This window comes from Psammomys obesus, unplaced genomic scaffold (assembly GCF_907164565.1).
Source record: "Psammomys obesus unplaced genomic scaffold, mPsaObe1.curated_primary_1811, whole genome shotgun sequence".
Classification (NCBI taxonomy): Eukaryota; Metazoa; Chordata; class Mammalia; order Rodentia; family Muridae; genus Psammomys; species Psammomys obesus.
In genome coordinates, this window is record NW_026585643.1 from 2495917 (window position 1) to 2522648 (window position 26732).

The 26732-nt window shown below is 40.2% G+C and overlaps 1 protein-coding gene across 2 annotated transcripts in view; it reads left to right on the forward strand.

Moving 5' to 3' along the window:
• The window catches only part of Rnf17 (ring finger protein 17), a 138514-nt gene extending 113867 nt beyond the window's left edge, over positions 1–24647 (forward strand). For both annotated transcript variants that reach the window (XM_055617897.1, XM_055617906.1), the window contains exons 31-35: positions 10723–10839; positions 18474–18642; positions 19969–20104; positions 22406–22595; positions 24549–24647. In XM_055617897.1, the coding sequence (XP_055473872.1) occupies positions 10723–10839; positions 18474–18642; positions 19969–20104; positions 22406–22595; positions 24549–24647 (711 nt within the window). The remainder of the gene's footprint in view (positions 1–10722; positions 10840–18473; positions 18643–19968; positions 20105–22405; positions 22596–24548) is intronic.
• Positions 24648–26732: the final 2085 nt, after the last annotated feature.

The following is a 26732-nucleotide window of genomic DNA, read 5'->3' on the forward strand; positions in this document are numbered from 1 at the left end:
AATGGAGGACCTCCTCCCCTTCTATCTTACCCTAGCCTGTCAGGTCTCAGCAGGACTGTCTTTTCATAGTCTTCCTCTGTGGCCTGGTCAGGCTGCTCCCCCCCCCTCACGGGGAGGTGATTGAAGAGCCAGCCCATGAGTTCATGTCAGAGACAGTCCCCTGCTTCCCGTTACTAGGGCACCCATTTGGAGACTGAGCTGCTACCATCTACCTCTGTGCAGGGGGGTTTAGGTTATCTCCATCTCCATGAATGGTCCTTGGTTGGAGTATCAGTCTCAGAAAAGACCTCTGGGCCCTGATTTTTTGGTTCTGTAGCTCTTCTTGTGAAGCTCCTGTCCCCTCCAGGTCTTTCTATCTCCCTCTTCTTTCATAAGATTCCCTGCACTCTGCCCAAAGTTTGGCTATGAGTCTCAGCATCTGCTTTAATACCCTGCTAGGTAGAGTCTTTCACAGGCCCTCTGTGGGTGGGCTCCTGTCTTGTTCCTTATTTTCACGCTCTTCCGATGTCTATTCCATTTGCCTTTCTGAATGAAGATTGAGCATCTTACCCATTGTCCTCCTTCTTGCTTAGTTTCTTTTAGGTATACAGATTTTAGTATGATTATCCTATATTATATATCTAATATCCACTTATAAGTGAGTATATACCATGTGTGTCTTTCTGCTTCTGGGATAGCTCACTCAGGATGATAAAAAAGACCCTGAGATTTTACCTTACACCCATCAGAATGGCTAAGATCAAGAACTCAAGTGACAACACATGCTGAAAAGGATGTGGAGAAAGGGGAACTGTCCTCCATTGCTGGTCGGAATGTAAACTTGTACAACCACTTTGGAAATCAATCTGGCGCTTTCTCAGACAATTAAGAAATAATGCTACCTCAGGATCCAGCTATACCACTCCTAGGCATATATCCAAAAGATGCAAAACTATACAACAAGGACATTTGCAGCAGCTTTATTCGTAATAGCCAGAAACTGGAAACAACCCAGATGTCCCTCAAATGAGGAATGGATACAGAAATTGTGGTACATTTACACAATGGAATACTACTTAGCAATTAAAAACAAGGAAATCAAAGGAACATTTTTAAACTTCAAAAACCAAGGTTAACAATTTCATATAGGCAGGCGATGGTGGCGCATACCTTTAATCCCAGCACTCAGGAGGCAGAGGCAGGCAGATCTCTGAGTATAATAATCTGAGGCCAGCCTGGTATATAGATTGAGTACCAGGACAGCCAAGGCTGCACAGAGAAACCCTGTCTCAAAAAACAAAACAAAGTAAACCATTGAGCCATCTTTTCAGCCATCTCTCCTCCACCCGTGATTTCTTTCTGAGTTTTTAAATTTTGATAAAATCTAATTTGTTCTTTTTTCTTTTCTTTTTCTTTAGTCCTTTGTATGGGTTTTGATTCAGGAAGAATTTTTTTAAATTTTCATTTGGTTTTTGAGATGTAGAGATCAGATTTTACTGCCTCACAAATACTAGCAAACTATCACTGAACAATTTCATCTGAATGGTTATAAAACATGAAGTACTTCTTACTTTGTAAAAAATAAAATTGCAAAATGTGTTCTTCTTTTTGCAGAACTCTCCTGTATTGCCCCCCAAGAAATATTAAACAGTAACAAAGTAACCAGCAAATTTTAATGTGATGGCTTTTTGTTTATATTACATTTCTTTTTTAATTTATTAATTAATTTGCTTTACATCTAGATCACAGGCCCCTCTCTCCTCTTCTCCCAAACCTGACCACCCACCCTCTTTCCCCTTTTTCCCCCTCCGCTTCTCCTCAGAAAAGGAGAATGCCTGTCCCCCACAACCCATGCCAGCACATCAAGTTGCATCAGGACTAAGAACACCCTCTTCACTGAGGCTAGATAAGGCAGCATAGCTAGGGGAAAGTGACCCACTAGCAGGCAACAGAGTCCGTATCAAAGGCAGCCCCTGCTTCGCTTTCTAGGGGACCCACATTAAGACTAAGGTGCCCATTGGTTACATATGTGTATGGGGCCTAGATCCAGTCTGCGCATGCTCTAAATCAATCTTGCGGTATCTCAGAAAATTGGGAATAGTTCTACCTCAAGATACTGCTATACTACTACTGGACATATACCCAAAAGGTACTCCACCATACTACAAGGACATTGACTCAACTATGTTTATAGCAGCTTTACTCATAATAGCTAGAAACTGGAAACAACCCAGATGTCCCTCAACCAAAGAATAGATAAAGAAACTGAAACATTTACACAATGGAATACTACTCAGCTATTAAAAACAAGGACATCATGAATTTTGCAGGCAAATAGGTGGAACTAGAAAATATCATCCTGAGTGAGATAACCCAGACCCAGAAAGAGACACATATCACTTATCAGTAGATATAAACCATATAGTGCAGGATAACCATTCTATAATCCACAGTCCGAAAGAAGGTAAGTAACAAGGAGGGCCCAAAGGAGGATGCTTGAATTCCACTCAGAAAGGGAAATAGAATAGACATTGGTAGGCTCCTGTCCTGTTACTTGTTTTCTCCTATATCCAATAGCAGTGTATCAAAGCAGATATTAAGACTCATAACCAAACCTTCGGCAGAGTGCAGGGAATCAGATGAAAGAAGGGGGAGTTAGTAAGACCTGGAGAGTACAGGAGCTCCACAAGGACCAAATATATCAGGGTACAGGGGTCTTTCATGAGACTGTTTCTCCAACCAAGGACCATGTATGGATATAATCTAGAACCTCTGCTCGGATATAGCCCATGGTAGCTCAGTGTCCAAATGGGTTCTCTAATAAGGGGAACAGGAACTATTTCTGACATGAACTCAACGGCGAGCTCTTCCACCACCACCCCTCACGAGGGAGGAGCAGCCTTGCTAGGCCACAGAAGAGGACATTGCAGCCAGTCCTGAAGAGAATTGATAAGCTAGGGTCAGATGGAAGGGGAGAAGGTTCTCCCTTGTTAGTGGACTAGGAAAGGGGTGGGGAGAAGATGAGGGAGGGAGGGTGGGATTGGGAGGGAATGAAGGAGGAGGCTACAGCTGGGATACAAAGTAAATAACCTGTGATTAATACAAAAAAATAAAAGAATAGACATCGGAAGTAGATAAAGAAAAGTTACTACATTTCTAAAGAGGAAGATATTCCTGGTCTTTGCAGAAAACCTGCACCCACACCATGTATATTCCTTTGCTTTAATTGCTAACTCTCATAATCCTCTCGTTTTTATATGTTTTTCCCTTATGCTTTATAGAACTTAAGAACATTCTTACTCTCTCAGTGACTTTAACATACCTTTTTGAGCATTTTGTGTGTTATTTGTTATGTAGTAAACACCTGTTATAAAAGCAAATAAGTGCTATAGAATAGGAGGGCCCAGCACGGATGCACAGACTTTTAATCCTAGCACTTGGAAGGTACTGGCAGGCTGATCTCTGGGAAATCCAGCCTGGGCTACATAGTCTCAAAAAAAGGTGTGAGTATGTATGTGTCTCACTCTGTACTTTTATTTAAATTCTTTATTAATTACACTTTATTCACTTTGTATCCCCCCTATTGGATACAATCCTTCCCTTCCTCCACCCTCTGCATGCATGCCCTTCCCCAAGTCTACTGATAGGGGAGGTCTTCTTTTCCTTCCTTCTGATCCTAGGCAATTAGGTCTCCTCAGGAGTGGCTGCATTGTCTTCTTGTGCCTCTTCCCCCATGAGGGGGAGGTAATTAAAGAGCAGGCCAATCAGTTCATGTCAGAGACAGTCCCTGTTCCCATTACTATGGAACCCACTTGGATACTGAACTGCCATGGGCTGCCTTTGTGCAGGGGTCTTAGGTTATCTCCATGCATAGGCCTTGGTTGGAGTATCAGTCTCAGGAAAGACCCCTGTGCTCAGATTTTTTTATTCTGTTGCTCTCCTTGTGGAGTTCCTGTCCTCTCCAGAACTTACTGTTTCCCACTTCTTTCATAAGATTCCCTGCACTCTGCCCAAAAGTTGCCCTTAAGTCTCAGCATCTGCATTGATAGTCTGTAGGGCAGAGCCTTTCAGAGGCCCTCTGTGTCAGGCTCCTGACTTGTTCCCTCTTTTCTCCTTCTTCTGATGTCCATCCTCTTTGCCTTTCTGGATAGGAATTGAGCATTTTAGCAGGAGTCCTCCCTCTTGATTAGTTTATTTAGGTGTACAGATTTTAGTAGGTTTATCCTATATTATATGTCTATATGAGTGAGTATATACCGTGTGCGTCTTTCTGCTTTTGGGATAGCTCACTCAGGATGATCTTTTCCAGATCCTACCATTTACCTGCACATTTCATGATTTCCTTGTTTTTCATTGCTGAGTAATATTCCATTGTGTAGATGTACCACAATTCTGTATCCATTCCTCCACTGAGGGGCATCTGGGCTGTTTCCAGATTCTGGCTATTACAAATAAGACTGCTACAAACATGGTTGAGCAAATGTCCGTAGTGTGTACTTGAGCCTCTTTTGGGCATATGCCTAGGAGTGCTATGGCTGGATCTTGAGGAAGCGCTATTACTAGTTGTCTGAGAAAGCGCCAGATTGATTTCCAGAGTGGTTGTACCAGTTTACATTCCCTCCAGCAGTGAAAGAGGGTTCCCCTTTCTCCACAACCTCTCTAGCATGTGTTGTCTCTTGAGTTTTTGATCTTAGCCATTCTGATGGGTGTAAGGTAAAATCTTACGGTCGTGTTGATTTACATTTCCCTGATGGCTAATGAGATTGAGCATTTCTTTAAGTGTTTCTCTGCCATTCGATATTCCTCTGAGAATTCTCTGTTTAGCTCTGTACTCCATTTTTTAATTGGACTAATTGATTTGTTGCTGTTTAACTTCTTGAGTTCTTTGTATATACTGGATATTAGCCCTCTGTCAGATATAGAGTTGGGGAAGATCCTTTCCCAGTCTGTAGGCAGTTATTTGTTCTGACAACAGTGTCCTTTGCTTTACAGAAGCTTTTCAGTTTCATGAGGTCCCATTTATTGATTGTTGCTCTTAGAGCCTGTGCTGTTGGTGTTCTGTTCAGGAAGTTGTCTCCTGTGCCAATGAGTTCATGGTTCTTCCCCACTTTTTCTTCTAAGCGGTTTAGTGTGTCTGGTTTTATGTCAAGGTCTTTGATCCACTTGGACTTTAGTTTTCTGCAAGGTGATAAATATGGGTCTATTTGCATTTTTCTACATGTAGACTTCCAGTTAGAACAGCACCCTTTGTTGAAGATGCTGTCTCTTTTTTCCATTGAATGGTTTTGGCATCTTTGTCAAAAATCAGGTGTCCATAAGTGTGTGGATTTATGTCAGGGTCTTCTATTTGATTCCATTGATTCACCAGTCTGTTTCTATGCCAGTACCATGCAGTTTTTAGTATCGTTGCTTTTTAGTACAGCTTGAGATCAGGGATGGAGATACCTCCTGAAGATCTTTTACTGTAGACAATTGTTTTAGCAATCCTGGGTTTCTTGTTGTTCCATATGAAGTTGATATTTTTTCTTTCAAGGTCTGTAAAGAATTGTGTTGGCAATTTGATGGGAATTGTATTGAATCTGTAGCTTGCTTTTGGTAAGATGGCCATTTTTACTATGTTAATCCTGCCAAGCCATGAGCATGGAAGATCTTTCCATCTTCTGATATCTTCTTCAATTCTTTCTTTAGAGACTGGAAATTTTTTTCATACAAGTCTTTGACTTGCTTGGTTAGGTTCACACCAAGGTACTTTATGTCCTTTGTGGCTATTGTGAAGGGTGTTGTTTTCCTAATTTCTTTCTCAGCCCTTTTGTCTTTTGTATACAGGAGGGCTACTGATTTTTTTTTTTTTAGTTAATTTTGCATCCAGCCACTTTGCTGAAGGTGTTAATCAGCTGTAGGAGTTCCCTGGTAGAATTTTTGGGGTCACTCAGGTATACTAACATATCATCTGCAAATAGTGATACTTTGACTTCTTCCTTTCCAATTTGTATCCCCTTGATCTCCTTCAATTGTCTTATTGCTCTAGCAAGGATTTCAAGAACAATGTTGAAGAGATACGGACAGAGTGGGCAGCCTTGCCTTGTCTCTGATTTCAGTGGGAATGATTTAAGTTTCTCTCCATTGAGTTTGATGTTAGCTATAGGCTTGCTGTATATTGCCTTTACTATGTTCAGGTATGTGCCTTGTATCCCTGATCTCTCCAAGACTTTAAACGTGAATGGATGTTGGATTTTGTCAGATGCCTTTTCAGCATTTAAAGAGATGATCATGTGGTTTTTCTCCTTCAGTTTGTTTATGTGGTGGATCACATTGATGGATTTCCGTATACTGAACCACCCCTGCACGTCTGGGACGAAGCCTACTTGGTCGTAGTGGATGATTCTTTGATGTGTTCTTGGATTCGGTTTGCAAGTATTTTGTTGAGTATTTTTGCATCAATGTTCATGAGGGAGATTGGCCTGAAATTCTCTTTCTTTATTGGGTCTTTGTGAGGTTTAGGTACCAAGGTGACTGTGGCTTCATAGAATGAGTTTGGTAGTGTTCCTTCTGTTTCTATTTTGTGGAATTATTTGAAGAGTATTGGTGTTAGCTCTTCTTTGAAGGTCTGGTAGAATTCTGCGCTGAAACCATCTGGTCCTGCGCTTTTCTTACATGGTAGACTTTTGATGACAGCTTCTGTTTCCTTAGGGGATATAGGATTATTTAATTGGTTTACCTGGTATTGATTCAGCTTTGGCATGTAGAATCGGTCAAGAAAATTGTCCATTTCATTTAGATTTTCAAATTTTGTGGCATATAGACTTTGGAAGTAAGACCTAATTATTGTTTGGATTTCTTCAGTGTCTATGGTTATGTCCCCCTTTTCGTTTCTGATTTTGTTGATTTGGATAGTTTCTCTCTGCCTTTTAGTTAGTTTGGCCAAGGGTATGTCTATCTTGTTGATTTTCTCAAAGAACCAGCTTTTGGTTTCATTGATTCTTTGAATTGTTTTATTTGTTTCTAATTGATTGATTTCAGCCCTGAGTTTGATTATTTCCAGCCGTCTACTCCTCTTTGGTGTGTCTGCTTCTTTTTTTTCCCTACGGCTTTTAAGTGAGCCATTAAGTTACTTGCATGAGATGTTTCAAATTTCTTCTTGAAGGCACTTAGTGTTATGAACTTTCCTCTTAGCACTGCTTTCATTGTGTCCCATAAGTTTGGGTATGTTGTGCCTTCATTTTCACTGAAATCTAGGAAGTCTTTAATTTCTTTATTTCTTCTCTGACCCAGCTGTCATTGAGTAGCAAGTTGTTCAGTTTCTATGTGTGTGTAGGCCTTTTGCTATTTTTGTCATTGAGGTCCAGCTTTAGTCCATGGTGATCAGATAGGATACAAGGGATTGTTTCAATCTTCTTGTATCTGTTGAATCTTGCTTTGTGACCAACTATATGGTCTATTTTGGAGAAGCTTCCATGAGGTGCTGAGAAGAAGGTAAATTCTTTTGTGTTTGGGTGAAAGGTTCTGTAGATGTCCGTGAGGTACATTTGATTCATGACCTCTATCCGAGTTATTGTTTCTTTGTTTAATTTCTGTTTTATTGACCGGTCCTTTGTTGAGAGTGGGGTGTTGAAGTCTCCCACTATTAATGTGGGGGGTCTATGTGTGGTTTAAGTTTTATTAAAGTTTCTTTTACAAATGTGGGTGCCCTTGCATTTGGGGCATAGATGGTCAAGATTGTGATATCTTCCTGGTGGAATTTTCCCTTGATGAGTATGAAGTGTCCTTCTCTATCTCTTTTGATTAATTTTGGTTGAAAATCTATTTTATTAGATATTAGGATGGCTACTCCTGCTTGCTTCTTGGGTCCATTTGCTTGGAAAACTTGTCTTCCAGCCCTTTACTCTCAGGTAATGTCCATCTTTGTGATTTAGGTCTGTTTCTTCTATACAACAGATTGTTGGGTCTTGTTTATGCATCCATTCTGTTAATCTGTGTCTTTTTACTGGAGAATTGAGTCCATTGATGTTGATGGAGATTAATGACAAGTGGCTGTTAGATCCTTTGATATTGATCTTGGCTATGGTAGTGTGTTTGTGTATTTGGCTACTTTTTGTTTTGCTGCAGTGAGGTTATTTATTTCCTGTGTTTTCTTGAAAGTAGTTAGTTTTCTTGGGTTGTATTTTCCTTCTAGTATCTTCTGTAATGCTGGATTTGTGTGTAGGTATTGTTGAAATTTGTTTTTGTCATTGAATATCTTGTTTTCTCCGTCTGTGAGGACTGAGAGTTTTGCTGGGTATAGTAACCTAGGCTGACATCTGTGTTCTCTTAGGGTCTGCATGATATCTGTCCAGGCTCTTCTGGCTTTCATAGTTTCTGTTGAGAAGTCAGGTGTGATTCTGATGGGTTTGCCATTATATGTTACTTGGGCTTTTTCCCTTGCAGCTTTTAGTATTTTTTCTTTGTTCTGTATACTTACTGTTTTGATTATTATGTGGCAGGTGGATCTTCTTTTCTGGTCTAATTTATTAGGTGTTCTGTAGGCCTCTTGTATTCTTATAGGCCTTCCCTTTAAGTTGGGAAAATTTTCTTCAATGATTTTGTTGAAAATATTTTCTGGGCCTTGGAGGAGGGAATCTTCTTTTCCTCTATTCCTATTATTCTTAGGTTTTGTCTTTTTATGTTGTCTTGGATTTCTTGGGTGGTTTGTGTCAGGAATTTTTTAGATTTATTATTTTCTTTGATGGATACATCAATTTCTTCCATTGTATCTTCCACACCTGAGATTCTTTCTTCCATCTCTTATAGTCTGTTGGTTATGCTTACCTCTGTAGTTCCTGTTTTCTTTCCAAGATTCTCCCTCTCTATGATTTCCTCCCTTTGTGTTTTCTTTAATTTTTCCAATTCTATCTTCAGATCTTGAACCGTTTTGTTGATTTTCTTCACCTGACTGTATTTTCCTGTTTTTCCTTCAATTCCTTCACCTGTTTCTTTGAACATTCCTCTGTTTCTTTTATTTCTTTCAGTGACTTAATCATTTCCTCTCTGAACACCACAAACTGGCTGCATCTTCCTGTATTTCTTTACGAATGGCCATAATCTGTTTTATCATATCTTCCCCTAATTCTTTACGCATTTTATTTGCTTCCTCCATTAACCTCTTCCTAAGCATAGATGTAAGGTCATCTTCTTGAATTTCACTTATGTTAGCACGTCCAGGGCTACTTGCCCCTGGATAACTGGGTTCTGGGGATGCCATATTGCTTTGCCTTTTGTTGGTTGTGCTTTTTCCCTATCCTCTACCCATCTCTCTGTCTCAGGTGTTGTCTGTTAAATTTCTGGTGCCTGCTGGGTCCTGGGGTGGGGAAAATCCACTTGGCAGGGTTTTGAAGTTTTCCTCTCCTTTTTGGGTATGGTCAACTGAATGGTGGTGCTTCTCAGGAATTGTCACAGTTCACTTCAGGTATATGGACCTGTGTGGTAACTGTGGTGTTCAAGAAGGCTCTCCTCTCATCAGGAGAGATCCTGGTGATGGCTGCCCTGCTGCTGGGTTTCTTGCTCTGAATTTAGTGAGCAGCAGCTGTTGCTCTTAAGGTGTAATTTTTGGGTGCAGCCCTCTTGAAGAACCAGGGATTCCCACAGTTTTGTCAGTCTAGCTAGGGATAACTGGTTGAACCTTGGAGCAGTATTTGAGGGCTGCTGTAATGGCTCTCTGGCTTTTGTAGGTCTGAAGATGCAGCTGTGTGCCCCAGTGCCCTAGCAGTACTCAATAATGGTGGTTGAGCGCAGCGCTCCTGCCTGCAGTAGAAAGCTAGAGCCTAGATTCTGCGTGAATCCAGAAAGTCTTTTGGAGCTCGGTGTCCTGAGCATTGGACCTGATGACCATCCCCCACCCCCGCTGTGGGATTTCCTCCTGACATGGACACCCAGTCTTTGCTTTGGGGACAGCAGTTCTGTCTGTGATGGCGAGTAGAACCCGCAGGCACAGATTTACGTGGCTCTGCCTTTCTGCCTTTCTGGAGATTTTGTGCCTGGGCGTCCACCAAAACTGGGTAATTTTTCCCAAGACCTTTTCGGGGTGGTGGTATTGGCTGAGTGCTCTGAGATCAGTCCAGCTGTTCCCCTCCCTTTGGGTTTACACCTGACAGAGAAACTCAGTCTCTGATGCCCTGGGGCCCGCAGTTCTATCTGGGCCAGCGAGTCAGGCGCGCAGGCAGGACTATGTATGAGCTGGTGCCTAGGTCCCCAGCTCTGGCTCTGGGCTGGCTTCTGGGCACCTGTGGAACCCCGAGTCTTTTCCAGGAAATGTCTAGGTGACCTAAGGTCGGTCCCAATCATTTCCTGCACCGTGGGGTTATCTCTCAACTGGAAATCTCAGTCTCTGATGTTGTGGTGCCCACAGTTCAGTCTGGGACAGTGATCAGAGCACGCCAGCGTGTGTACTCTGTACTTTTGCACCCCAATACCACTCTTCATGAGTGGCACACATTGTTGAGCACTTGTCCACTCTATTCCATGTCTCCACTGTGGACATGCATTAGTAGACACACATGCTTTTGTTTGTGTAAAGCTGTTTTTTTACTGAAGAATAAAAGAATGTTAAAGCTCGTGAGTTGTCCTGCTTGCTGCTAGGAGACTTTTTGAGACTTTCAGTACATAGGAGAATTCAGTCCCTGTTAATTGAAATAATTTGGCACCATAATGAAGTTTTATGTTAATTTTCATGATTGCCATTCTGAAATTTAAATGTTTGTGGTGTTTTAGGAATTGCTTTTGCCTGAAATGGAGGCTCCCATTGTACCACCATATCTGTCTTCACTTCTACCTCCGCCAGAGCAGCTGTATCCGGTGCAAGTAAAGCACATCGTCTCACCTGATGAAGTACGTGCTCAGGGACAGTGCAGTGTCTCAGTCTCAGACACTTGTCATGTCTCCATCTTCTGAGCTGGAAACAGTGGAAATAAGTGGCCTCCACTTAGCCCACTTTGTTAGGTCTTAAGATAAATATCAGTAAGGTAAATAAGTATCTGCTGACACTTCAGGACACTGATATTTGTTAAGCACCTCTGATTTCCCAGAGTTTTGTTCCTTTATTTACTCATGTTTATACGGATTGCTTAGATTTTTTTCAAGGTTTAGATGTATTTAATGTTACAGTTTCACCTGCATGTATGTATGTACACCCCAATCATTCCTGGTGCCCATGGAACCAGAAGTCCATCAGGACCCCTGGAATTGGAGTTAGATGGTTTTGAGTCAGTTTTGTGAGTGCTAGAAGTAGAACCTAGGTCCTCTGCAAAAGCAACAACTGCACTGCCCCAGATTTTTTGTTGGTTTGTTTTTGTTTTGCTTTGTTTTGAGACAGTGTTTCTCTGTGTAGCCCAGACTGTCCTAGAACTTGCTTTGTAGACCAGGCTAGCCTTGAATTCACAGGTCCACCTGCCTCCGCTTCCCGAGTGCTGGGCTTAAACGCGTCCACCACCACTGCCCAGCTATTTTTAAAATATATTTATTTCTAATTCATTTTTTTTAGATGGGTGTTTTGCTTCAGAGGTCAGAAGATGTTGCGGATCCTCTGTAACTGGAGTTACAGACGGTTGTGAGCCAGCACATAGGTGTTAGATTCAAACCCAGGTCCTCTGGAAGAGCAGCCCTCTATTGTTAAGCATATTCTTAACCACTGAGCCATCTCTCTAGCCCAAATGTGTAGCCCAAGTAACCATACTTGCCAGATTATATTTTTAAAGTGGGTCTTTTTTTTCCTATGAAATATTGAATATGTCACCCTTATGTCTCATCCTGCACCGAACTCTAATGCTTTTTTCCCTGTTCTGTAGAAAGTAAGTTCATGAAAAGGGGAGTTTAGTCTCTTCTCCATTATATCCTCTAGAAAAATACATAATAATAGTCACTTAGTAACTACTGATTGAATAAATGGACTAAAGAAAATTTAGTTGATGTATCTGGCTGACCAGAAGGTGAGGGAAAAAGTAGCACCAGCAGCCCCATGCCTTTACAAGGGAAGGATTTGCTGCCTACTTTCCTATTTTGTATAACAACTGTTAAGTTGTATAATTTTTGTATTATTTATTGCTATATGACAAATTACTGCAAACTTAGCAGCTTAAAACAATATATATGGGGGCTGACAAGATGGCTCACTGTGTGAAGGTGCTTGCCACCAACCCTGATAGTCAGAAATCAGTCCCCAGAACCCACATGGTAGAAGGAGAAAACTGACTAACACAAGTTGTCCTCTGACTTCTACACATGGGCTCTGGTACCCGTGTACCTCTACACAATATAAATGCATGTAAAATAATTTTAATTAAAAATGCTTAATTAAGTATAGCTCAAAGTCTCATGATGTTGCAGCCAAGATACTGATGGGGACTCTAGAATCTACTTTTGAAGAGTCGTTCTGCCATCATGGTGAAACATGCCTGTAATTCAGACTCAGGAGGTAGATGCAGACAATTAGTAGTCGAGGCCAGGATCAGCTATATGACACTTGTCTCAGAACAAGTAAATATTCATAGGACATGTCAAGAAGGCTCAGTGCTAGCTCTAGGACCCTTTTGGGTGTCACTGGCCAGCAGTGACACCTGAATACCACCTGAGAGAGGGCTGGGGGAGAGAGAGACAGGGTAACACAGAGAAGGACACCAAGTCTACATGCTGATCCAGGTGTCGATTTAATGGACGTCAGGTTAACACTTAAGTAGGCAAAAAAGTACAAGCAGTTTCTCACGTAGGAGCTTTACTTGGTCAAAACATAGGAGAGCTCACTCGAGGTTACACAGAGCCTGCTGTCTGGTTACTATGGTTGCACAGAGTTTCTCAGGGTCAGAGCAATCCGCTGTAGGACCAGCAAGGTCAGTTTATGAGAAACTGGACTTTGGAAAATAGCCAAAGCCAAGAGGCTGAATTCCACTGCTCAGATGCCATTAACTCCAAAAAGGCTGCCACAATTCCACCCTTTCGAATTAAAACAAAGGGACTGTGCCTGTTTTAGGTGGGGGTGATTCCCGATAAATATCTTACCTGTCATGGGAGAATCCCGCTTATAGGGGGATTTCCATGTCTTAGGTTGATAAATATCCGATCACCCAGAACCCGTCATTGACTAACCGGCCCATCACACAGGAAAGGAGAGGTTAAAGCTGACTTTGAGCTGGGCAAGCCAAGCCCCTACCTGGGGTGAGGGAGTCATAGCATGCTGCTGTTTCAATGGCCTTAAATCTAGCTTGGCGCTGTTGAGCTAAGTGGACACATCTGGCAATAACAAAGATGAATAGTACCAGACCAGCCAAACAAAGGTGTGCTAACATGTACAGGGAGAACAAGAGTAGGATTGGGTACTAAGGCCTAAAAGTGTAATTTAGCCTTCACTGGATGAATCAGCTGCAGCAGGATCAGCAATATTGTCACTTGGAGAATGATCTTGTTCCTTGAAGTAATCCACTTGTTGTACCAGTCTCTCTGGCAGCCATCAAGCAGCATCTTTAACCTGCAAAAAAAAAAAAAACCACAAACATATCCTCGTCCCCAAATTAAAATGGGGTCGGGTCCATGACATGTATTATTCAAGGGGTCCCTCCATTTAACCATGGAGGTTTTAGGGTGCCAAAAATGTTTAGCTGCAGATTTGCCATGTTTGTCCAAAGTTAAAAAATTTAAATTGAGCTCTAGATGAACAAGGAGGACATAATTCCCCCTTTTTTGTCTTTTGTAAATATATCTTAATGGTGGTATCGGCATGTTTAACCATGCCTTGGCCCATAGGATTATAAGGAGTACCTGTTACATGCTTAATATTTAATTTTTTACAAAAAAAATTGAAAGGGCTTGTTGGTATAAGCTGGTCCGTTGTCAGTTTTAATTTGGTGTGGCACACCAAGAACAGCAAATGCAGCCAAACAATGATCTATAACGTGGCATGCAGCTTCTCCAGAACGCAAGGTAGCAAAAATAAATCCTGTACAGGTATCAATAGTTACATGAATAAATTTTAATTTCCCAAATTCCATAAAATGAGTCACATCCATCTGCCATAGCTGACCTGGAGTCAGCCCTCGGGGGTTAACCCCAAGATGAGGTACTGGACAGAAAACATCACAATTGTTATAATTTTTTAACAATTTTTTTGGCTTGTTTTTTGGTAAGGCCATAAGTTAAACATAAGAAGTGACTATTAAGATGATGTAATTTATGAGCCAGTTGAGCTTTTTGTATAGGTGTTTCTTGAGCTAAGGTTATTAAGGCATTATCAATAGTCTGGTTACCTAAAGCAAGAGATCCAGAATGACCAGAATGGGCTCTAACATGAATAATAGCAAAAGGATTATGACGAGCCTGAATAAGCCTTGAATCTAAGCAAACATTTGACTAGCCCAAGTGGTAGAAAGAATCTGGCTTGCTGTTTTAGCTTAGGAATAGCTTGAGCAATATAAGCACTATCAGTAAACAAATTAAAAGGCTCAGAAAAATGTTGTAAAACTGCATGGATAGTCATCAATTTTGCAAGTTGAGCAGATAACCCTGGAACTTGAAAAATAAGTTTTTGTCTGTTAACCAGTATAGCCAGCCTTTTCTTTAGCATTACCATCAGAACAAGCATTTTAAAGGTTTATTTTTAACTATGATAGGAAAAACAACACTATGTAAAGTAAAAAAAAACTGAATAATCTTATTGGAAGGGTAATGATTATCTAGTTGTAGCCAAAGAAAGTAACCATTTATCTGAATTGGCGTAAAGCCAATTAGTCTGAGCTTTACTATATGGTATAATAATCTTGGAAGGCTCAATTCAAAGTAAGCCCTCGCCTGGGTGCGTCCCAACACAATGACTTGGGCAATAGCCTCATAATAAGGCAAAATTACTTTATCAGGACTAGCTGACAAGTGGATCCATACTAGAGGATTAGATTGCCATAACAATCCAGTAGGAGTTGACTGTGTTTGAAATACAAGTAATAGGAGAGGACTATCTGGATCCCAATGTGTTACAAATTGATTTTAAAGCCTTTATTATTATTAATAATGTATCTTGAGCCTCTGGAGTCAATTTGTTCTGGGAGGAGGTAGGAGCTAAATCCCCTTTAAGAACATTAAACAATGGCATAAGTTGTCCAGTGGTTAATTTTAGATATGGCCTAAGCCAATTTATATCTCCCAATAATTTTTAAAAATCATTAAGAGTCTTTAAATTTTTTTGAATTTGTACTTGTTGATGTTTAATTGCCAGAGGAAATAAATTAAAACCTAAATAACTATAAGGATCTCTAGTTTGTACCTTTTTTGGAGTAATTTTTAATCCTGCTTGGGACAAAGCTTTAAATAGATCTGTATAGCAAGCCATAACATCTTGAGCTATGGGAGAGGCTAATAAAATATCATCCATATAATGAATGATATAAATAGAAGGCCGGTTTTTTTGTATTGGACTAATGCCATTAACTACAAATTGTTGACATAAAGTAGAACTATTTGCCATGCCCTGTAGCAGCATACTCCAATGATAATGTTTCATAGGTTCCTTAAAATAATAGAAGGGAGACTAAAAGCAAATCTGTGACAATCCTCAGGATGCAAAGGAATGGGAAAAAAAACAGTCTTTTAAATCTAAAATAATCTTGTAAGTGTTTTGAGAAATCCCACTAGGTGATGGGAGTCCTGGTTTTCATAATTATTATAGTCTCATTTTAAAAAAATTTTGTAATAATCTAAATTTGTTAATTTTTTTTAATTATAAATATGGGCGTGTTCCATGGTGAGTTAGAGGGAACTATATGCCCTATAATGGTTAACAATGATCTGAATATAACCCTGTACAATCCAGGGCTGATATGGAGCTGCAGTCCTTTTTTTTTTTTTTTTTTTTTTAAGAGCATAAGCAAACATTTTGCATTGAAGAATCTCCAGCCTTTTTAAATGAAGAGCAACATATTGTATAGTTTTTTTTTCCTGATATGATATATTGTAATAACTGCAGTTTTTTTAATTGGCTCAAACAGCATGGCTTGATTTTACTTTGCAAAATTAATAAAATAAATACCAAGGTCTTTTGACCTCCCTCAAAGGGTTGAGAAACTGTTTCAAGTTCTTTGTTAAACTGCTCAATGGTTATTATTTTAAAATACCTGATAAATTTTAAAATGTTTTATAGAATTTAATTCTGATGATCCAGGACCAAATTCAGAGGTGCTGATTTAACTGTCTCATGTTCAAAAATATTAATATCGTTAGTCCAAGTCTACAGATAAACATACATACACAGATAAACATACACACATACACATACATAAGGAACATAGAAATCCGACATTGCCACCTTGGAGTAACCAGAATACCCAAATACCAGGACTTGACCAGCCCCTACCGGACACAAGCCCCACAGATTCCAGAAGGAGTAGACCCCCTCAGGGGCTCCCTTCGTGGGAACTGGAGCATCCTCCAGCTTCCCTTGACCAAATTGGAAACTCTCCGAGCTTCCCCAGACCTTGCGAGCAAACCAAAACCAGAAACCAAAACACACAGCCAGCAGACAAAAACAAAAACAAAAAAAAAAACAAAGATAAAGACAAACAACCGCGGTACCTGCTTTTTAAACATTTAAATATTTTTTAAAACCTGTTTTTGCAATATTAAAACAAAGCATCCTCTTTAGGAGTGAAATCATAAAGCATGTTAATAATTTTAAAAGTCAAAACCAAACTTCAAAATTTACCAGTGCAAACAATCCAATTTTTTAAAACCAACACCAATTTAAAATGAGACTTGTATTTTCAATCTAAAAGGAAACAAAATTTATGTTAACTAAGAGGTTTTATAATAATTTTTAACCCATATCATATAGCAAAGATGACAGAATTATATCATATGGTTGCCTTTTAAACATGTGTTTACAGACCTTATAAACATATATGCATATATATATACATATATATGTATTCTAAAGAACAGTTTGAATATAACTTTAAAATATATTTAATTACTTTTGATCTATAACCTAGATATATATTAACCGTTTAAGATGACCATATATTTAAACAGACAAATAAAACTCTTTTTACTGGATTTAGCTGTAATTTTAAGTATGATAGTCAAGAGCGGCCCAATATCGGCACAAAGTTGAATATAACCAGTTAAGTTTGCTTTAGTTCAATAGGGCCTGATAGTTGTTTTACAGGCTGAATTAACATTCTCAAAAGCCAGCTGTTGCACAAAAGGAAGTCTACTCTGAGTGAATACTCCTTTTGTGTTATATTAAAATTATTATTATTATTATTTATTATCTATTACTATTATTTTATTATAAATATTTAATGATTGAACCTGTTCTCTTTTTAACTGGATTTTTCTCTCAGAGAATAGTTATATCTTCCTGCAGTGATCCTGTGCCACTCGCAACCATGGGGGTGGAGGGGAAGGCCCAGGAGGCCAGTCTGAATTATGAGACTTGGTAGCTTTTTTCTTTGACTCCGTTTCATGTTCACTATCTAGCTCATAAATTATTTTCTGCTTTCAAATTACACAAATCTGTTTGGCGCTCCTTTATGAACATTTGAAATAACCTTAGAAGTACCTTTTTTTTTTTTTTTTTTTTTGCCTGTTTGGCTGTTTTAATTTTTCCAAGCAACTCTTTAGTTTTACAAAGTAAAGGGATTAGGGAGCTTTATTCTAATTCTCTGTGTCTTAAAAACCTATTTAAGGGATCTGATAGATCCCATCTTACTAGTTCCCTGCCCGACAGCCACCCGACTTTACCTTAGTCAGTTGTTTTGCGCACGCTCCTGTGGTCCGTATATCTTGCCTCAACTGGTCCTCCATCTCAGGTTCCCGGGGTTTCGGCTCCATCTGTCACCAGCCAGCAGTGACACCTGAATACCACCTGAGAGAGGGCTGGGAGAGAGAGAGACAGGGTGACACAGAGAAGGACACCAAGTCTACATGCTGATCCAGGTGTCGATTTAATGGACGTCAGGTTAACACTTAAGTAGGCAAAAAAGTACAAGCAGTTTCTCACGTAGGAGCTTTACTTGGTCAAAACATAGGAGAGCTCACTCGAGGTTACACAGAGCCTGCTGTCTGGTTACTATGGTTGCACAGAGTTTCTCAGGGTCAGAGCAATCCGCTGTAGGACCAGCAAGGTCAGTTTATGAGAAACTGGACTTTGGAAAATAGCCAAAGCCAAGAGGCTGAATTCCACTGCTCAGATGCCATTAACTCCAAATTTGCCATTAACTCCAAAAAGGCTGCCACACTTGGGGACTGCTCCATGCATGGCTTTGTACTTCCTAGAACACACCCATCTCTATAGCAGCCTTCACAGACTCACCCCTACTTCAGTGTGGTCTCTTGACTACAAGATGAGTATGGCAAAGGGCACTGCACAGAGACAAGTAATAGGATGTGGGGTCACTGGGCCCTGGCTGGAGCCACCTGTAAATGAATTCCAGAAATTGCAGAGCCTGTAATGCTTGTTTCCTTCTCTCCCTGCCGCCCCCTCGTAGGTGTATATTTGCCTTGATTCTTTAGAAAGCTGTACCCAGTTTAACCATCACGGTGACACAGATGACAATGGAATCAGCTGGGAATCAGAGTCTGAGAACCTGGAGGAAGCACTGCAGAGATTTAACAAGAATGTGGAGACCTTTCCTCCTCTGACAGACTTTAGCTCAGGTATTGTAGTGTTGTGAGATTTGCCTTTCATGGACTAGGACGGGGAGGTTGGTGGGTTATTTATCTTATTAACTGGTGTTTCCTCTCCTCAGCCTCACATGTACGGTTTCTAAATTCTAAAGACACACATTTTCTATAATAGGAAGGTGACCCAAGTGAGTTAAGTAACTACCACTCCTGTGGGGACCCTTACACTCTACACAAGTCAAGTGAATTGGAAATTGAGGATATAGTCACATAAGGTTGTTTTTAAGTGTGAGGCTTGATGGTTGGCAGATTGTGAAAGTTGACTTTCAGACTACAGTGGTGATGACTTCAATGCAAATCACCTGGAATGACAACTGCTGGGGTAGGGGCTCAGCTGTGAGGGCTTATCAGGATAGGTTAAAACTCCAAAATATTCTTCACATTTTTTATTAAATATCCATGATTCTCTTCTGACAGTACCAAGAGTAGCTGCACATTTTACTGTGTGTGGCATAGAGGTGCCTTGATTCTTGGTCTGCTGCATATCAGAGTGTGTTTAAGCAAAGGAAAACTATATCAGCCAACTTCTTTCCTGATTTAATTTAATAAGCTTCAGTAGGCCATAACTTGTTTGGGCTCACGGTTCCTGTTGCTTGGAATGCTCTTCCTTAGACTGGCAATCACAGTTCAGGTCTCTTGCTCCAGTGAGGTGCCCCCCCCTTACTGGAGGTCTGCTGTACCTCTTTCAACATGGAGCAGCACCCCCCTGCTCACCAGTTTACAGAAGCACTGTCAGCAAGCCGGCTCAGGTACAGCAGCAGCAGTCAGAAGGGCACTGTGCACTTGGCCTCGTTGTTACCAAGAGTGTCAGTCAGCTCATCAGGTGGGTTTTGTGTACACACAGAATACAGTCCAGAAGGAAAAATCCTCCCTAATTCATACCTCCAGAGAAGTCATAGTCTCAGCGTAATTTCTGGATCTAACACATGGTTTGTTCATTTCATAGCTACTTTATGCCTCCAAGGTGGTTGTTTGTTTCAGTGCTGAACATCTAAACCATGCTTTGCCCATGCTGAGCAAATGTTCTACCAGTGAAATACATCCCCCGCCCTTAGCTATGCAACCTCACCTGGGTGGAAATGAAGTGCCAAGGATGGGCACGTGCCTTCCCTCAAAACATAACCTTAGACATTAATAAGAAAACTTGATAAAGTGTAGGTAGAAAAGGAGAAGCCACCACAGTATTCAGTGCAGTGACCATATGGTTATACATTTATTTCTTTGTACTTTTTGTATTAACTTTTTTGGAAGAAAATCAGTAACAGTTCCATGATTTGTTCCTCTTTACTGCCTTTCCAGAAATGCCTTGCCTCGCAGAATATGCTGATGGTTTGTGGTATAGAGCAAAGATCGTTTCCATTAAAGAATTTAATCCTTTATCTGTCCTGGTACTGTTTGTTGATTATGGGTCCACAGAGAAGCTGTCAATAAACAGGTGAAGTAAAAGTTGAATAAGGTGCTTTTTAAAGCATATATATGTATGTGTGTGGTCTGTGTCTCAGTAGGGGAGCATGTGCCTATGCAGAGGTCAAAGGTTAGTATCGGTGTCTTCTATTGCTCTCCACCTGGCTTTCTGAGACAGCGCTCTAACTGAACCTGCTCTCCATTTCCCTGGCCAGCAGGCCCAGGGTCCACCTGAACAACAGGCTCGGCTGTTTACCAAACTGCAGTCCTCATGCTTGCATGCCAAATACTTTGCTCACTGAGCTGGCTCCCCAGTCCACAGTAAGGGTTCTTTGTTTTATCTGGGTGGGTGGGTAATTAGAGCTATTGAGTAGATTCTGCCTTGTTTTGGTTTTGTTTGTTTGATTTCTGAGACAGGGTTTCTCTGTGTAGCCCTGTCTGTCCTGGAACTCACTCTGTAGACCAGGCTGGCCTCAAACTTCAGATCTGCCTGCCTTTGTTTCCCAAGTGCTGGGATTAAAGGCATGTGCCACTATTGCCTCGTTTTAAGAGGAAAATTTATTTTAAAATTGTTTATAAATTAGGAACTTCTTTGTGACAATAATTTATGAAAATATGTCTCACACTCTAAGAGACTAGTTTTTGCAGGACCTCACAAGCAAAATTATGATACTCCGTGAGGCCATTTAAGACTTGAGACTGCTATCCGACCATATACTCAACTGCTTATTTAACCTGCCTTTAAGAGAACATTATAACAACCAACTTTACTTGCCTTGGGTTTCCCATGTAATCAACTTTTACAGTCTAAGCTAATGCATAGCTTTAACCTTAAGTTGTGTTCTCTTCCATGCCCTGGCTCAGAAAGTAATGTATGTGTGCTATAAGTCATTTGTTGAAAGCAACAACATACATCTTTTACTTTAGACAGCATTGTTTGTTATCTGTGCCAGTTGGAGTCAGTAAAGTTTCATCCCTCATAAAACTCTATTAAAGATGTTTGTAAAGAATCCTTCATGTCATTCCCATGTGATGCTTTCTATACCATTGAGTAAAAGAGCAAATCCCTTTATGGACACAGAGACACAGGGACAGACAAGTTCATAAGACAGCATGCAGGCAGGCCCGGATTCAGAGTCATATGACAGAGGACAGAGCATGGGGACATGAAGTAGAGAATTCAAACTTGGGCACACTTGTGGTTAAATTACTCCAAGGAGAAGTGCTTTTCTTTTCCCTAATGCAATACCAGTACTTTATTTGTGACTAATACATTCAAACTGATACATTTCGTTACATTGATTTATTTTGTAGATGTGCACACACATGCAGCAATGCATGTGTCAATGTCAGAAAAAAAACCTACAGGAGCTATTTCTTTCCTTCCACCACATGGGATTCTGGAACTGAGCTCAGGCCTCAGGCTCCTCGGCAGCAAGCCCCCAACCTGCTAAGTTGGCTCAACAGCCCAGATTGAGGATTTTTAATTTTATTTTTGTTAACTTATTTATGTGTATTATGTGGGTTTGTGCATATTAGTATAGGTGTCTGAAGAGGCCATAGGTATTAGATTCCCCTAGAGATGGACTTACAGGCAGTTTTGAGCTACCAGACATGGAATCTGGGACCCAAAGCAGGTCCTACAAAAGCAGCATGTGCTCTTGACCACTGAGTCATTTCCTAGTCCCTAAATTAGGTATTTTAATGTCGGTTTTTCTTTTCACAAGATATGCAAACCATCTACCATCTTAGAGTATTGTTCTGCTTTATACTTTGCATTTCCAAAACATTTTTAATCATAGAAATTCTGCCCGTTAAATAATTGTGCTCCACTTTACCCTCACCTAACCCAATAGCTACTTTGTTCCTTCTGCACCTGATCATGAAGGTTTACCCAGCAGCAATGCCAGTTTGCTTTCTAAGGCATTGTATGTGTCTGTCTCAACTTGAGACACTCTTTATGGGTTGGCACTGGGACTACTTTTACTTCTTCCTATTGTGAGCAAGGCTGTATAAACATGAGTATACAGATGCCTTGTTGAGACCCTGCTTTCAGTTATTTGTAGTATACCTTGGAGATGGAATTGCTGGACCACATACTTCATTCTTAATGTCCAAGAAACTCCTATACAAAATTCTCCACGGCAACTCTACCACCGTACATTGCTAACAGTGCCCAAGGCCTTTGGTTTTTGTGACTTTTTTTGGCTATGCTCTTGGTGTCATTTGCCAAATCCAGTATCATGACACTTTTCTCCTGAGAGTGATAAATCTTTAACTGAGAATTTGAATTGTGACATTCTGATCATTTTATCAATCTCTTTTATAACAGACTACGTCAGATTCCTGTTCAGCTTATGCAGTACCCAGCCCAAGCCATAAAGGTTCTCTTGGCAGGGTTTAAACCTCCCTTAAGTGACTCGGGAAAGGCAAGAATACCATACTGTCCCAAGTGGAGCATGGAAGCACTGTGGACTATGATAGACTGTCTCCAAGGAAAACAACTTTATGCTTCCTCTGTGGTAAGTATGTCTTAATTAGCCAAATTATTTTCAAACTTTTTTCATAAACCCTATTAACTGTGTAAAGTGTTTTGCTTCTTCTTTAAAAAAAAAATAATAGTTAAAGCATATAAAGCTACATAGACTACAGAAGTTAAAAGTCTCGAGGCTGGTTAACATGTTTTTTTGGGGGCTTGGGACGGAAGCCTAACTGCCACAAGTTAGCAGAGCACTTGCCTTCACAGAGGTACACCTGCGATGCACACCTGTACTCCACCATTTGGGACATGCAAGCAGGTGGGTCAGAAGGTCACCACCCTGGGCCTGTCACACCGGCCAAAGAACACTTTCATTCTAACAACCTTTATTATCCTAAAGTGATAGGCAATGATTAATATAAAATTGTTATTTTATATTAATTTATAGTGATTATATTAATAGTAATTGTATTATTACATAAAATTATTTTATATTAATGTTAAATTTTATATAAAAGATACATTTCCTATAATCAAAGATCTTTCAAGTTAATGAAAAACAAACATGCATACCACTAATTAATTTGAGGTAGAATCAAAGTACAGTGAGGGGTATAGATAACTTTGTAGGCTGGGAAGAAATGTAAGAAATGACTACTTGCATCTGAAGAGACCTGGAAAGGTATTAAGAAAGTTCTTAGTAGGCATTCAAGTAACTCACTAAGTTAAGTCGGCCCAGAAAGCAATACACAGGCTTCGTCCTGAAAGCTGGGGGAGCCATGGCCAGAGAGGCCAGACCTGTATCAGAACTGCGGCGTTGTGGGGGGAGGTGGCTCAAGGGTTAGCAGCATGTTGCTGCTCTTGCAAAAGGGCCCACATTTGGTTCCCAGTGACTCACAACAATCTACCCCAGTTCCTGAGCATCAGATGCCCTCTTCTGAGCTTGCTGGCACTGTGTACACATTGTGAACATAGGCACATGAAGGCAAAGCACTCATACACATGCATTAGTTTAAAAACTCCAAATGGTATTTAGAGTAACAAACCTGTCTTTTTAAGTTTAACGTAGCACACAGTAGTAGCCCACAGGCAAGCAGGAACCTTGTCTTACATAGTATTCTAGAACTGGACATTTTTATCCTTATACACAAGTACACACACACACACACACACACACACAATTTGTTTCTATGTTCTGGCTTCTATGTTTCTATGTTTCTATGTTCTAAAATCCAGGATGCCCAGACCTCCCCCTTGACACAGCCCTGAGCAGGGATGGTGATGTAGAAGGTTGAGTTACCCCGTTGGTCCTTACAACCGGTGTTCAGGCCTGCCTGCTTCCCTCCTTTGTGTTCTCTGCCAGGTGCTAGGACAAAGAATCCTGTATATTTCCTTCCACAAGAATGAGCTCAAGATGAGACAGGCTATTATTACTAGAAAATGCTTTTGGGAAACTACTGTTGTATATTGTGTACTAACATGTACATAGTTCATGAAGGGTGTTTCTAAAGTCAATGAAAGTACAGGCAGACCAAGTGTTTATTACAAGTATATTTCTTCACCTCTGTGAATAACAGCCAAATTTTAGTTTATGCATAAGAGATACAGTATGTGCTGTATAGAATGTAAAGGAACCTTAATAAGGATAGTGATATGAAAGACCATTTGCTCCTATCTAGGCAGGAGAGACTTGAGGTCTCATTTGTTTTAATAGAGGAGAATGGAAGAAATTGGAGTTAGCAGAAAACCATCAAAGATGCCCTCTGAAGGTAAGAGTATGAATTAGTCTTGTGCCGCCCTCCCAGTGAAAGCAGCCAGATGGAGGATGGAAAGGGCAGCAAAGAAAGTACTGTGTTTCATTTGTTGGTATCGGGATTTTTGCTTGTTTTTTTGTGATCTTCCTGCTTCTGTTGATTACAGGTGTGTTATCACCACATTACAGGTGTATACCCAGCTATATTTTTGTCTTCTTGATAACTGTATCTTTCCATTTTAGGCTCAGGAACCAGAACAAATAGTGACATTATATGAAGATGAACAATACCCAGTTCATATGTCCTTGGTAGAAATGGGGCTTGCAGATAAAGATGAATGATGTAAGTGTACTTCCTTGGTTGCCTGTTTAGTCAGCACCTGTGTGCTTACATATGACTGCTCTGGCAGAAATTAATGCAAAATTGCTTATAAGCAGATACTTTCATTTCTCAAAAGATGAAATTCTACAAGAGCTCTGTTCCAGATTTCGTTGCCTTGCTGCCTTTCTGTCTCTTGAACACCATTAACAATCCTTGTATTTGTAAATATAGTCGGGAATGGCTGTATTATGTCCTGTTGTTGATGGGTGGGGGCAAGCAGCACAGGACAGTTGGGACAAGTAATTTATGCTCATTACCAAGTAGCATATACACAGAACCACTGTGGGACCCAGGTAACTAATGCGCTTCAGCTAGAACGGAATAAAGCAGTTAGGCAAGTTTTAAAGTAATACTTTTTGTTTTTCAGGTATACATGAGCACCTGTAGCTGTCCAGAAAAAAAGTTTACTGTTAGATTTGTACCATTTCAGGTTTGATTTTAACTTGTTCTGAAGTCATATCTTTTTTTCTTCCTTTAGTTTTACTTGTTAAATTGTTCAAGAATGGTGTGGGAGAAAGTTAATATTTTCTTTAAAACATTTTTGTTTATACTGTTTTCAAAATAAAATTTAGGCATATAGAAATTTTAGTTCATGTTATTAAGATTTTGCTTAAGAAATAGCAGAACTCTTGAAAGTCCTGAAATGTCTCACCCATCACCACTCCCACTCCCTTACAAAATGAATAGGATTGAATTGGTGTTTATAGTTTATTACTATACTATAAGTCTTGTTATTTTGTACTACGTAATCTGTAAGACTGGAAAAACTAAATAACACTTTCATTCTGTTTGCAGTGCTGTGTGTTAGTGGGAGCTCTACTGATTTCACTGACCATCTGATTGTGTGATCTTATTGTTAGATATGTAGGTAGTTACTTAGCTTTTTTGTTGTTTAATCGCATTCTCTATAGGGCCCTTATACACATGAGAGGTTTTCTTATTTGTACATAGTAGTGGGATTTGCCGGGTCAAGGGGCAGTTACTTTTGAAAAAGTAGATAAACATTCTTGAAGATGGCAATTGTCCTTTAAAGTTTATGCTTCATGTCTTACTTTAAAATTCTTCCATATGATTTTTTTGTGTATTTTGTCTCGGTTCTGTTTGTTTGTTTGTTTGTTTGTTTGTTTTGGTTTTGGGGAGTTGTTTGGTTTGGTTTTTTGAGAGAGGGTTTCTCTGTGTAGCCTTGACACTGTCCTGGACTCACTTTGTAGACTCAGAGATCCACCTGCCTCTGCCTCCCTAATTGCTGGGGTCACAGGTGTGCGCCACTGTACATGGCTCACATCAGTTGAGCCATGTACTGTCCACACCCATTGTCCTAGCTATAAGCTTAGAGTAGGCAGCTTGTCCGTTCTTTGAGCATAGCTGGCCTGTACTGGCTACCACCTCTGGTAATAACACGAAGGGCATGACCGGTTCACACCAGCTGCTTACTCCTCTGTTTTTGACAAAGTACGCAGCTTTCTGGTCATAACTGCTTTCTCCTAAGACTACTTAGTACTTGTAATATGGTGTGGCCTGTTTGTGTTCATCTCCACTCTTATAGTTCATGAGTTTTTGTGCTAGATAATAGTTTTCATTTTAGTATTGGCTGCAGTAAGTTTTGACATTGACTTTTTAGTTCACTCTCTGGGAAGCCCACAGCGCATGGCTACTGAGCCTACGGACCAAGCATAGGCTTGGTTTTCTTATTTTGAAGACTGTACAAGCCATGTGTGGTGGTACACGTCTTTACCCCAGCACTGGGAACACAGAAACAGGTATAATTCAAGGCCGGCCCAACCTACACAGTGAGTTTCAGGCTAGCTAGCACCACACAGTGGGGCCCAGTCTTCAAAAGATGCTTAAAGAAATAAACTGTACATAGTCTATAACAAAGCAATAGTATTTTCTCTTCCTAACTGTAGACAGACACATGCACTAGGTGAGCTGCTTTTGTGTTTCTAAGAATGTAAAACAGGAAGACTGGGTAGTAAAACTTTTAATGTTAAAATTCAAACAAACATAATCTTTTACATTTATTTAGACACATATAAATTAAACTG